Source organism: Wasmannia auropunctata, unplaced genomic scaffold, assembly GCF_000956235.1.
Source record: "Wasmannia auropunctata unplaced genomic scaffold, wasmannia.A_1.0 LD336030.1, whole genome shotgun sequence".
In the NCBI taxonomy this organism is placed as follows: Eukaryota; Metazoa; Arthropoda; class Insecta; order Hymenoptera; family Formicidae; genus Wasmannia; species Wasmannia auropunctata.
In genome coordinates this window covers 342,652-355,824 of record NW_012026860.1, presented here as the reverse complement: position 1 = coordinate 355,824, position 13,173 = coordinate 342,652, and the positions used below count along the sequence as shown (strand labels likewise).

The 13,173-nt window shown below is 36.3% G+C and overlaps 3 protein-coding genes across 5 annotated transcripts in view; all 3 read right to left on the bottom strand.

Moving 5' to 3' along the window:
- LOC105452538 (suppressor of lurcher protein 1) overlaps positions 1-3,627 on the bottom strand; it is a 222,279-nt gene extending 218,652 nt beyond the window's left edge. Inside the window, exon 1 of the mRNA XM_011693729.1 lies at positions 2,919-3,627. Coding sequence (XP_011692031.1) covers positions 2,919-2,921 — 3 coding nt within the window. The 5' untranslated portion in view covers positions 2,922-3,627. The remainder of the gene's footprint in view (positions 1-2,918) is intronic.
- A 1,990-nt stretch (positions 3,628-5,617) lies between these two features.
- Positions 5,618-7,361, bottom strand: LOC105452535. The gene has a single exon (XM_011693728.1). It carries the CDS (start codon positions 7,193-7,195, stop codon positions 5,876-5,878), a length of 1,320 nt encoding a protein of 439 aa, XP_011692030.1. The 5' UTR covers positions 7,196-7,361; the 3' UTR covers positions 5,618-5,875.
- Positions 7,362-11,676: 4,315 nt separating this feature from the next.
- LOC105452534 lies at positions 11,677-12,957 on the bottom strand. 3 transcript variants are annotated; one of them, XM_011693725.1, is made up of 3 exons: positions 12,918-12,957; positions 12,611-12,745; positions 11,677-12,264 (listed from the first exon to the last, which is right to left on the bottom strand). In XM_011693725.1, the coding sequence occupies exons 1-3, from the start codon at positions 12,921-12,923 to the stop codon at positions 11,947-11,949; spliced, it is 459 nt and encodes a 152-aa protein (XP_011692027.1). In that variant the 5' UTR covers positions 12,924-12,957; the 3' UTR covers positions 11,677-11,946. The 3 variants fall into 3 exon arrangements, 2 of the variants coding, with proteins under 2 accessions (XP_011692027.1, XP_011692028.1); XM_011693726.1 differs by lacking the exon at positions 12,918-12,957 and adding an exon at positions 12,834-12,879; XR_974742.1 differs by lacking the exon at positions 12,918-12,957 and having other exon boundaries at positions 11,677-12,280; positions 12,611-12,827.
- Between the last annotated feature and the right edge of the window lie 216 nt (positions 12,958-13,173).

Below are 13,173 nucleotides of genomic sequence, written 5' to 3'. Positions count from 1 at the left end.
AATCCGCTAACGCTTGATTTAAAAGTATTTTAGATTTTTGGTTGTCGCATGTTAGTACCTTTACAACGATTCGAATTTCATCAAGAAAGAATCCGGATGATGAAATATTGCGAAAGATATCAATAGCAATTTTCGTATGTATTGCCAAGATAAAAATATTGAAGACTCGAGTACGAATGAAAAGAGAAAATTTTATTATTACGTACATACATCGTACTCTATATCCGTAGTAATTCTAAGCGGTAAATCGCATAACTTCAAAGCTCAGCTAACACGCCAAGGAAAATAATTTGCATTCGTAACTTCATCAAGATGCTAATTTTGCGTTAGATCGTGAATTTAATAATCTCTCCACGTTACACGAGTTGAAGAGAACACATCGCTTCGCGATACTGGTTACTGCGAATCTGCGCAAAAACAAATTAAAAATATGACTCATAAAATATCTTTTGACAAAAAAAAAACTCCATTCGAATTGCCGATTGATATGACGGCAGATATTTCACGGAGATTTTGTCGGAGCGGAATTACCACTACAGTTAATTTACGGCTTCAAACTGAATCGCACTAACGTATGAACTATCCGATGTTGGTTTCGAGAGTTTACCGATATGACCACGTGTGTAACTGTGTACGTCTAATTGCATGACGTCGCATCGCAAGAGATATACATGTCATCTCGAGATCTCTCTCAAGGGATCAATCGTCTAGATCCCAAAGCAACTACGAGTGATTCACCTTAAATATAAATTTAGCTTTCTAGATGTATCACGTAAACAACATATAAAATAAAACTTTGCGGCTATAATGTAAAAAACGTGAAAGTTAGTTTAACAAGTTTAAAATGAGTCGATTTGGTATAGTCTATAACTGTCAACCGAGTCCGATTATCCATTATCATGCTTATTTACCGATCGTACGAAACTAGAATTAGCAAGTTGGAACAGGACTTGGTCCTTGGCCCGAATCAAGCTCATATCTCCAAGAAATGTGTACTGCGAGCTCTGATGTTTGTAGCGCGTGCGACGGTCGTAAATGCACATGCAACCTTCGGAACGCGCATGCCAGCGAAATCGGTTTACACGCGTCAGCGTGACTGATAATGCAATCTCCGTATGAGACTACGAGACTACGCGCATGAAAGTGTAAATAAAATCTCGCAGTTTGTAAAAGTGACATTGCGATTTTGAGTGTTACGATTATTTTACTTGTCACATTTCGCTTCTCTCACTTCGTAAGGTCGACAACTATATATATGTATATACTAAATATCCAAATTGAAATACAGTTATGCACATCCAAAAGGGAATTAGTCGCGAGACATTTTAATGCCATTAGCTCGCAGCGGTTTATCTCGAACCAGGCATGCATATGTTCTATATGTGTATGAAGTCTAATGCGTCACGTAACCTGCTCGTGGATATGAGACATCGGAGTAAATTGACACAGCTTTGCCTGTGACAAGCGGTTAGGATTATTAAGCAATTTCTACACGTTTAATTATGCTCAGTCGTACACGAATGCACGCTGTACTCTTTTGTCTTAGCCCAAATATTATCTATACATATTTCAACATTATTTAAAACAAATTTAAAAGATATCTCCGAAAAATTTGCTGACATAAAAAATAAAGGAGAAAATATTTTAGGCAAAAGACATATATATCAGCAGATTGTGAACTTCGTAGCGTATACACCGCGTTTGTAAAGTCAGTCGTGTAACGAGTGTCAGGACTCATGGTGATCCCCGTCACGTGTTTGAACACACATACGTCGCACGCGTGTCAAGCGCACACGAATGTCACCCGCTGTCATTCTGTGAACGTCGAATAAATCATTGCCGACGAGAGATATTCTCTGTTTGCTTGACGGCCGAATCTCTTGCTTTGAATGCTTAAAACTTGCCAATTCAACGCTACATATATACGCATATAGTAGTCGCAATAAATCGTTGATATCGAAAACATGTGTCGTTTTATTAAATCGTCAAGAAATAACGAAATTAAAGTAACTGTCATTGAAGAATATAACACGACAACTAAAGCCAAATTTTTGCTTTACGAGACATTGATTACAAATTCTTTTAAAGAATATCAATGTAATTGAGGTAAATACAACATATCTAATATACACATATTATGTGTATATTAGGACGAGAAACATATATTATTAAATACGAGTATTTTAATGACGAATAAACGAAATTATGTACAAGAAAAGATTTGCTAACAATGTTTGCAAAGTAAGTAAAACACGTTTTAAAATAAACGTTTTTCTAAATAATATAAGTATTGTTCTATCAAAGATATGTTATATCGATCGATCAATCGCACACGATTACTATCTAATCACGCGTGTATGAAGTTGGAACAGAATAACATAGAATCTGAAATCACACGTCACCATTGTACTCAGCCTATGTACATACTTAGGTATGTAGATTGCGTGCCTCGACACGTGCCATTAATGGTTGATGGCTGCGAAACTCTCTCACGCCATTTTCTATCCTTCCGCGCACTCCAATAAAAGGTCAACTCCTTCAACGCGGAGATGACTTTGTCGCGCGATAGCAATTCGTATTATGTAAATTGTAAGGCACGTTTTTCGTGGCCCACAATTTCATAACACGAATTTACACTTTGTGCAACATGCAATTTTTTTCTCTCGCTTACTATTAAATCTATTACTCGTTTTTATGTATCCGTCAGCATTCGATGCTCGAACGTCTTATGCATGAAAATATTTCATTTTTGCAACAAATAAGATAGCATTATTTGCAAAATCTCATTTATCTCTGTCGATTGTTGTCAAATATTTGCTACAAGCGTTCCGATACACCTATCTTTACAGATATTATTTTTTATCAACGAAATACATAATGCGCTAATATAGATTCAGAATTGATATGGTTGAGCTCACCATTACGTCAATGCGTCGTTCCTCATGCTTTGGCGCCCGATGCGAACATTCCTCGACGTGCGGACGACTTGTCGATCGAATCCGCGTAAGCTCGCACGTCGCACCAATTCATGATCGATGCACTTCTTCGCAAATACTCGTCACGTTTCCGAACGGCAAACGACCGGAAATGGGACGCGCTCGGGATGAACGCTTTTCGAACGAAATCGCCACCACGCGAGATCGCGCGTCCGCCAGTCACATTGAACGATTGCGTTCCTACAAAACGCACGCACAATGCTCGCTTTTCCGATCGTACACTCTCATTCACGACCTCTTATACGTAAATCGAAAATTCCAGTCTTCTAATCTTGAGATCGAAACTCCGATCACGAAGAGATTGTCATGGGTTAGGTTTAGGATCCTTACAACCTCGAATTAATTACGAGTTTCACGAGATGTACATTCATTCTAGCATACGAAAGCAAAAAGGCGCAACAAGAGCTTTATTACACTAATTGTAAGTATACGATATCAAGAAAGCATTTGAAAGCTCACGCGCAAATGACCTAGCAACGTAAATAATGGCGCACTTCAAAAATACTTTGTAATTCCGGACTTAACTTTTAACGAGAAGTAGGGAACGTGGTAAAGCCACGCAAAGAAGGGGTTGTTAAGCACAGCCGGGAGGGTGGTGCGATGCACATGACTCTCCAGCGGCAGTTGACGCGACACTAGAGAAAATCGGAGTTCGCTTGCCGCCACAGGACTCCGGACGCCTGCGCTCTCCGTTCTGGCCACCACGAGCCACAGGATTTCGCATAAACAGCGCGTCCGCGATCCTGGTATTCCGAGAGATGAATGTATATATCATGAACGGTTGAAAGTTCCTTACACGATTCGTACTCTCTTTTATTCGAACAAACAGAACGAATTATTCGATTGTCGATCGAAAATGTTTACTTTCAAGCAGTTGATTAAATAGATATGTAATAAATATTCCAGCAGTTGCGGGTAAGTTTCACATATATTTTTATAACCAGAGATTCATCCGTTTAGATTAATAAAAGTATTGTGAAAAAAATTACCAGTTTAGATGGATATAAAAAACTAGTAAAAATTCAGAGCAAAATTTAATAACGATGCGGTAGTTAACACACTTTCGCGATTTCTATTATAAAAGATTATTGGAATCCGTTATCACAACGTTAAAGTGAGATGCACATTGCTATGTATAATGAAATCATAACACTATTCTAGATAGACGACGGCTTCGTGCCGTCGAGTGAAAATCAACGGGATAGATCAAGTTTAATCCGCATTCAGCAAGTTATCACGACTATATAGTCAATTAAGCTATAGTAAACACGCAATAACTATTTGCAGTCTCTAAATATCTATCCCGTAGACGGTCGGGACAGTTTACGCCAGCAAGTATATCATTAGTACATTGCAAAGGTAATTTACGTGGGCTTTAAATAGCTGGCAATAAAAGGAACTTCCGCTTTAATTCGATATAACGTCACGGGTCATTAAGTCTGGCCGTTCCTCATCATTTTATCGCTAAGATACCTCGCAGGTATCAATAGTCGCGCGAACGACGACTCTGCCGTTAAAAAAATTATATAAAGAAAATTAATGAATGTTTCATTCAGTCATTATATATTGTACTATACAAAAATTGTATGACCTTTTAATAAACGTATCTTTGATGTACATAAATTTTTCTTATACAATTGTAAAAAAATAATCTGTAGATTTCATGCAACTCTTAACATACAAAATATAAAATTGCGTTGTTTCTTTCAGATTATTTAAATTTAAATAAGATACACAACTGTTGTTTCTTTAGATAATTATATTTAGAGATACTCTTTACCATAAACCTATATAAATTAATAAGTCGATTAAAAATCTTTCTTTCTTTTTTTGTTATACATACATATATATATAATATATAAATGTACATAATAATATAAATTCAGTTTAAGTATTAAATTTTCCTTTTCTCACACTTTCTTTTCTAGCTAACTGCTCTAAAGTTTATTACGCAGCGTAATCCCTTTTTCTTTTCATCACAAAGTTACTCTGATGTAACATGGAATGATGATCTCGTTTAAGTTTGCAAAGTGCTATGTCACACAACGATTTTAACCGTAAAATTAGAATTTTTTTCTAATGACCGTGTATTGAATAAAGACATATATATAAAACGTTCGAAAGAAAATTACCCACTTTAATTATAATAAACTAAATATACAATAACCGATTATACAGATAAAAATTATAAAACTACATTTAAATAAAGATATAATGTAGTATTCTACTTATTTTACTAATGCGCTAATGAATATGCAGTTGAAGAGAAACTCTCAAGAAGGAGAAATGAAACGTAATGATAGCGTTTGAAAAATGAATAAAATGAAATTCCCATGGGAAAGCTTTTATACGTTCATTTGCATCAGAAACATTTCTCCGTCATCAATTATAACTGAAAAGCAGAGATTCCAATATTTCTTTGCCCATCCAATACATGTTTTAATGTCAAACTATCTCGAGACTTAAGATCTTTTTGACGTACATTATTCCTCTCGAGATATTTCTCATGAAAGAATACATTTTAATTATAACTATAAGAATAAGTCATATAAATATTTACCTATACTGTAGTATATATGAAAACTAACAATAAATGATTTTTCCAAATAATTAATTCAATGTTAATAAAAAATTTACATGTATTAATATGTTGCATACATTCGAAAATTCTTCATTCTAACTATTATACACAAATACATTTCTTCTGAATGACATAATACAATTCTTCGAAATTTACAAGCAATTAAAAAATTGTAAATAAAGTATCGATGATTCATACCTGGCATAATTCCAATCTTTTATCACAATCAATTTTATTTTTTATCGTAAAGCAGCTACCAATACGCTTCTCTGAATATACCGTACTTCATGTTTAAAAATTACAGATTCGGCGGATGTTCAGGCAGACAATCTTTAATTTCATGTAAAATCTCTAACATACGCATCTTATACATTGGCTCCTTTTCACATTGATAGCGCACAAGTTCCGCTCGTTCATCCCCGTACAAAACTTGTTCAAGTTTTTCGGTCGAATTGCAAAAATAATCCGCGGTTGTTTCACTGGATAGTAGCATTATCTGCAGATTGAGCGCAGCATAAACAAGCCCTACGTTTCGCGCCTCTACGTAACTCTTTTGAAATGCCGTCCAGGAGAGACAATTTTCCACATCGAGACCCTCCTCCGACAAACCCCGAGCTAATGAATCGTGATAAATTCTGGCGTAAAAATCGAAATGACGATCTCTGGTATTTCGATCAGTGGTTAAGTACAGGCAACACACAAAATCGATAGCCGGAGGAGAATAACAAAGAAACTGCCAATCTATTATATAACAGCCGTTTACTTGGCCGGCTAGGTCGTATCGAAACATTAAATTATTTGCCCAAGTGTCGCGATGACAAATAACGTTTCTATGTTCCTTTGATGGTGCCAATAATTTTGAAATTTTTCGAGACCATTCAGTAATTCGGCGCTTAACAATGATCTTCTCTTTATCGTCGAATTCCTCGATGAAATCGATCATAGCACAGACACCTGTAATACTGGAGATGAGGGCTCTTTCCGACCTGTCATCCCCCTCGACAAAGAGTACCTCCTTCAGCAGTGGTCCGTAAAGATCGAAGATGGTCCGGCCGCTCTCCCGACAAAGTCTCTCGTCCAGTAGCAAAGACCTCGAGTGGAGTCTTGCAAGCGTTCTCAGTAGCCAAACGCAATGCTCTTTGTCGAACGGTACGTATTTGTTCAGTGTAGCATAACCATCTATCGACGCATCCTCTAGAATGATGATGACGTCTCGTTTGCAAAAGTAACACTCTACCATCCACTTTGGGGGACCACCCGCACCCATCCGTCGCACCAAATCCGTATAAACGGTGATCTCTTTGTTGAACGTGTCAAACCGTTGCAGAAATTCGAACTGCGGGCTGTGAGCCGGCGGTGGAGCTTTGGCGAAGAACTGCAAACTTTGCGCCTTGCCGTCGATTCGCGCCGTAATGCGAAGATGATAATATTGGCCGAGGAAACCTTTCGTTCCGTCGAGAGACTCCAACTTCCAATCAATAAGTTGAGAATTGTCACTACCGAATTTGCATTCCAATATTTTATTAATGTCACAATCGGTCAAAAGAGACGTTTCCCGACGATTTTGCGGAGAAATCGGTAACACGGAGCACGTCTTGTCGACATTTATCGCCGTCATATCGTATTCACTTGTCTAGTCTATTAAGCAACATCGACGATCGTACACCAAATTTATATCCAACTCTTATCCAACTCTCACATGATCGTAAGAGGAAAAAGTTGTTCTGATAAATTTAGCGAAAGATATACTTCCACAAATATTTAACCTACTATATTCATACAAAGGTTTCAAATAGCTTACAAATAGATTGCTCGGCAGACGATGCAGTGACAAATAGCAGATTGAGATAATTTATGTCACACTGTAAATCTATCCGATATACTTTAGCAATGTGACGAGAAAACGAATCTCATGATATACGCCGTTCCGAGCAAAAAGAAGATTCGTGTATATCGCGATAGCGTGTCTGCGTACCGGAAATTTACTGACGCCACCGCACCAAGTGCGGTCGACTTGAGAAAAATGTTGCGAGATGAAGCTCGAATACTTGCGGCTTGCAGTATTTATCTTGAGATATATATGGCGCCATGACGAACAGTTGTTACAGTAATTATCAGTTTGTAAATTTTGCGGAAATACGCGAATTTAGAATCACTGAGGTATTGTATATTGCGGTTGTAATCGACTCATCGAATAACAAACATTGGATTATAGTTCACTATCGTCGAAACATCGAAAACGCAACTTTAGATTGTTACGTGTATGCGCGCATATTATTGTTAACAATTAATCCGCACGAAACTTGCACGGCCACCAATTAACGTCAACGATGTGCCAGTTAAACAGGTTCGGGAAAATAGATCCGTTAACGTTAATTATGTGTGTTATACAACCCATTAAAGTACCACTACCGCTTAATAAAATTACGCGCGGATCGATTTCATCGTCGGGTGTAATCGGTAACGCTTGGCAAATACTTGTGCGGTGATTGTCTTGCGATTGAAGGATCGAGGAAGAAACGGGAAGATATAAGCATAATAGGCTAGGCAGAGAAACCGTTAAAGTCCGTCGGGTACTATAAAACAATTCGAAGGAGAAACTTCACAAGCCTCGTAACCGCCAAAATTTATTCGCCCTTACTGTGAACGTATCTAACTTCTCGGAAGCAACTATTAATGGGGTCACACACTATATAGCCCTTTTGGCTTCGTTACTTTACGGTACCAAAGGTAATTCGATTAACTGCGTCCTGAAGCTAGAAACGGAGACGAGCCCGCTAATATCAATGTATACGATACAGAAACCATTTAAATTTACTTCTAATAAGATTTTTATCGTAGCGTATGGTTTTTCCCTGCCATAAATAATTGAAGCGTCCTCAATTTTACTATGACAAAGACTAAAAAATTTTGTTAGCAAAATATTATAACTACATGTTAAATTATCATTAATTTTTTCCAATACTTAAAAAAAACTGTTTTAATAGCGAGAATGTGTATCACCCAAAAAATTCCAAAATATATAATATATTACAACTTTCTCAAAGTTTTTATAATTTTAACGTTGCTAAAAGAGATTAAATTCGGTTCAACGAGTTTCTCTCTTGCTCGAAAAATTACATTACACAGTATACATATAAATAAATAATGACAAAAAAGAGGTCACGAGAAGTCTCTAATTGTTGGTCGTCACGCAGTGCCACGAAAACGTCCTCGACATTTTCCTTTTTCTACGTGAACGGCCATGTAGAGCCCAGCAAAAGTGGAATTCTCATTAATTGACGTGGTACTAATTAGACTTTTAATTAACGAGTCGGAAATAAACAACGATTTGCGAACAGACGTCACATTGCTCGTATCTCTAATGATTTAACTATCTATAGATAGTTAAATCTATAGTAGAAGTAATGTCGGCGCTTATTAATGCACATTAAGGAGCTAGATTATATTTAAAAAAATCTGTCAATTTGCTTGAATTTTTTATATGTTGTAGTTCTTGCATCCCTGATCAAAAATCTCTATTTACAAAACATTTATAATTTCTGAATTAAAAATATTTGAAATTCTTTTTTATGAGATCTGTTCGTACATTTGCTTACACAAGTTTGCATTTATGTGCTATCTATATATATCGGTATATACGAATGTCCGCGATGACTGCGTGCATGCGTGCATGCGTGCGTGAGCGTGTTCGTATCAGCAGAGATAAGAATCTCGCGGTTCGTTACTCCCGTAGTATTTAATGATGCTAAACTCTGCTGACACACGCACACACACACACACACGCGCGCGCGCGCGCCCGCGCGCACGCACGTACGCAAAAACTACACATATCAAAAATTCAAGCAAATTGACTGAAAAAAAAATATATATATATAAATTGTGCGGACTCCTTTGCACGGTCTTCAGTAGTGATTAGCAATCCGTGAAAAGCAGTAACTATCTTTATCTTTACCTTTTCAATACTAAATGGCTAACATGGTTTACTTTACATGGTAAAACTCATTTTTAAAAAATTCAAATTGTATTTCTTTCCAAATTATAATGATATGCGCTTTCGTGAAAAAAGTATACCAATATGCCGAGCTTTACAATCATGTTTGATCATAAATGTAAGACTCATGTCGCCTTCGATTATACCTCCGTCTAGACAAAGTCCCACGAGCCAAACATCGATCTAATGATATTACTGTCTATTATTTATTCGATTGTACGTCCTTCACATCTTTTTTTATACACGAATATGTAATCATACTATCCAAGAAACGCTTACTTTAAATAAAATATGCAAGGACCATTTCGCAGACAACTGACCTACCGCCACGATGAAGCGATGTCGAGTGGTACGTTATATCTTCGATGTCTAGCGTTTAAGTATCGAAAGCTACGACGATCGCGTTCGCGTATCGTACAGAAGAGTGCAATGTTAATGTCCTCGATGTATATATAAACAGCGGTAAAGAAAAATTTCTTTTTGACAAACATCGCCGGCTAAAGTCAGCACTTTCCGATTCTTGAGTTTCAAGGATCTCGCGAAATTTCGTATGAAACTCGATGCTGAGTTACGAGTCGAAGGCGGAAATTTATACGTGTCTGTATACGCGCACTCTCTCCCTCTTCTCTCCCCTCCTCCCCCCCCCTCTTTCTCTCTCTCTTTCTCCGTGGCATTTCGTTTTGAGTATTCGGAAGTAAAGCAATCCCGGTATCAACCTCACTTCCGCGACACCATATCATACAACAAAGAAAACATCACAGAAATGCCTAGAGATCTTGGAGATGTTCACGAATCGCTTTGAAAAATACGAGACACAACTGTTTCAAATAAATACAAAAAAGTACATTCAAATCTTAAATCGCTATTTAAGACTAAGATGTGATTTAAGATGTAAAAATCATTACGCGTTAACACGTAGCATCTTTGTATTAGCAACCAATATCAATTTTAAATAAGATATTTATAAATTTGAAAATGCATACAATTATAGGAGTTAGGAAAATCATTACATTGTTAACGCGTAGCATCTTTGTATTAGGAACCAATACCGATTTTAAATAAGATATTTATAAATTTGAAAATGCATACAATTAGAAATTTCTATGGCGATGCTTGAGAAAAGAAATCCGCGAATAAGATAACATTAAAAGCATCGATCTCTTGTAAACTAGCCAATCGATGCATATCATTAAGTCTTAGAAGCAACTTTATGACAATTTGTCTTCATTTTTATGTACATATTATAAATGTACATACATCTTTTTATTAATTCAAAAAATAAAGTCTAATAGTGATTTTTGTATTCTTCTCAACATTATTATAATAATAGAGAGAGAGAGAGAGAGAGAGAGAGAGAGAGAGAGAGAGAGGAATTCAGGAAAGTATAAAGATATTACCTCAAAGGTTAAAAATATTTCGCTTTAAAAATAAAAGTTTTTGATATAAAATATTTTCAGAGTACACGGTATAACAAAATAATTAAATGTCTTACATTGCATAATATCAAATTTTTTAATATATAGTAAAATAGCAAAAATTAATTAGTGACAATTAGATTATTAATAATACGAAAAGATATATAAATTGAAAAATGATTCTTTTAGATTTTAATGCGCATTTCCTACAGATTTAAAAAGATTCGATTTAAATTCCTTTCAAATAACATAAATATTTTACGATTCCTTTGCCGAGATAAAAAAAATTTATTGTATCGTAACAAAAATAATTCATTAATCAAAAGCACCGTGCGTCGTAGTCTGTAAATCGGGTGTGCGGTTTACGGCACCATACTTTCATTTTACCCGTTCTGCTCCCGGACAAATCCTATACATTGTCAATATTGTTACACGTTTATCCAATGTTTGAAAACACAACACAGTACGCTAATATTAATTGGCAATTGCGTTAGCGTATTCTGCCCTATGTGTCAAGTATTCATTCATCGTGTCGAAACTTGTTCTAATTTTAATCAAGCGTGATGAAAACTTTAAGCAGCAAACATAAAACTCGATAAAATTTCATAAAATGGTCTTCTTTTCCACAGATTCGAAATAATATTCGAAATAATCAAATCGCGACATTTTATTCAGATAGAAAGTCAATTAGATGTTTTACCCGTTTATTAATTGATTACATTAACGCGACGACAGTAAAATATCAACGATAGTAAAACGTCAATGAAAGAAAAACATAGATGTCATAGATCAAGAAAATAGAGCGTAAAGCTTTTTTTATATTATAAATTCCAGCCATTAATTTTTTGTATCTCTTTCAGCTGTATTTCGTCTTGAAAATGTGCATGCAGATTACAAATTTTGTCTAACATTTCATAAAACAAGAAAGATAGAAAGTTTCTCGTTCCGCGCTATCAAGAGTCAGGATGAGATGTGCCGACTGTAGAAATCCCTGGTTTCGCTCGATTGAGCAAATTTCATGTCGGGATAATCGATTTGGACTCTATTCGGTCGACCGTACCAGTGATTAGCAGTCATTGGCACGACGTGACATTTGTTCTCCTCATGTATCTCCGCCCAAATGAAACTCTGCTTCGTGCGATCACATCGCGGTTTACCCGGATCGAAGGGAGTTATGTCGTGCAAACGATCATATGCCGATCTTGCGTCAGCGATTCTCTTCTCCCGCTTGCGATTGCCAAAGTATGTCGTCGAATGTCGCTCGGTCGATGGTCCTACCTTATTAATTTATTGTCTTGCCCCATTTATTATTTTTATTTATAAACATGTCTGTCCTTTTAGAACTTTAAATAATTGTTTCAAGTATGATTCTAATAAATTACAGATCCCTACTATATAAATGTATATATATATGTGCATATAAATACATCCTGCATTATTTTTCATATAGACAAATCAATAAACGCACGTTTCCTAAGATACCTTTAAAAACTAGATATTACAGCCTTCATTGTTCATAAATACAAAAGTTTATTTTCTACGTCATTGTGATGCCGTTTAATGCCTCGTAAGATATCGAAATAAAAAATTGTAGCGATAAGATTATAAAGAATCATAAATTTACCACATCCAAACATTTCATCTCGTTTCGGAACCTAGCCTCCTGTCTCCGCATATGAATCCATGGCGTAATGAACTCGGTGCGATGCATACTCCAACATCCGCTGACAAATTTACGTTTAAGATGTATCGAAACGCTCTACATATAAAATAATCCAACATGATATCGCGCATTTTTTGCGAAATAAACGCAAAACGTTAACGAAACACAACACGCGAGATCGTACACGAGCTGCGATCCACGATCGGAAACCAGAACTAATCTAGAAATGCAAAATTATAATTAATTGCTCATATGTATGTATACATACATACATACAACTTCGCGTCCGTCGCCCGTTTGAAGAAGCCGAAGAAGCGTGCCGATGGTGCCGACCCCAACCGTGCCGACGATAATCAGGTAACGCCATCTCTTGAAATGAGCGGCAACCATGGAGAATATTAGTTCAAAGAGTTTGTGTCATGCGGCGCTGTTAGTATATTATCTTGTTGTCGGGCTTGTATAATCGGAGCATCGAACATAATGCGAGTGATATCACTGATATCGAGATGTAATTTAGACGGTAA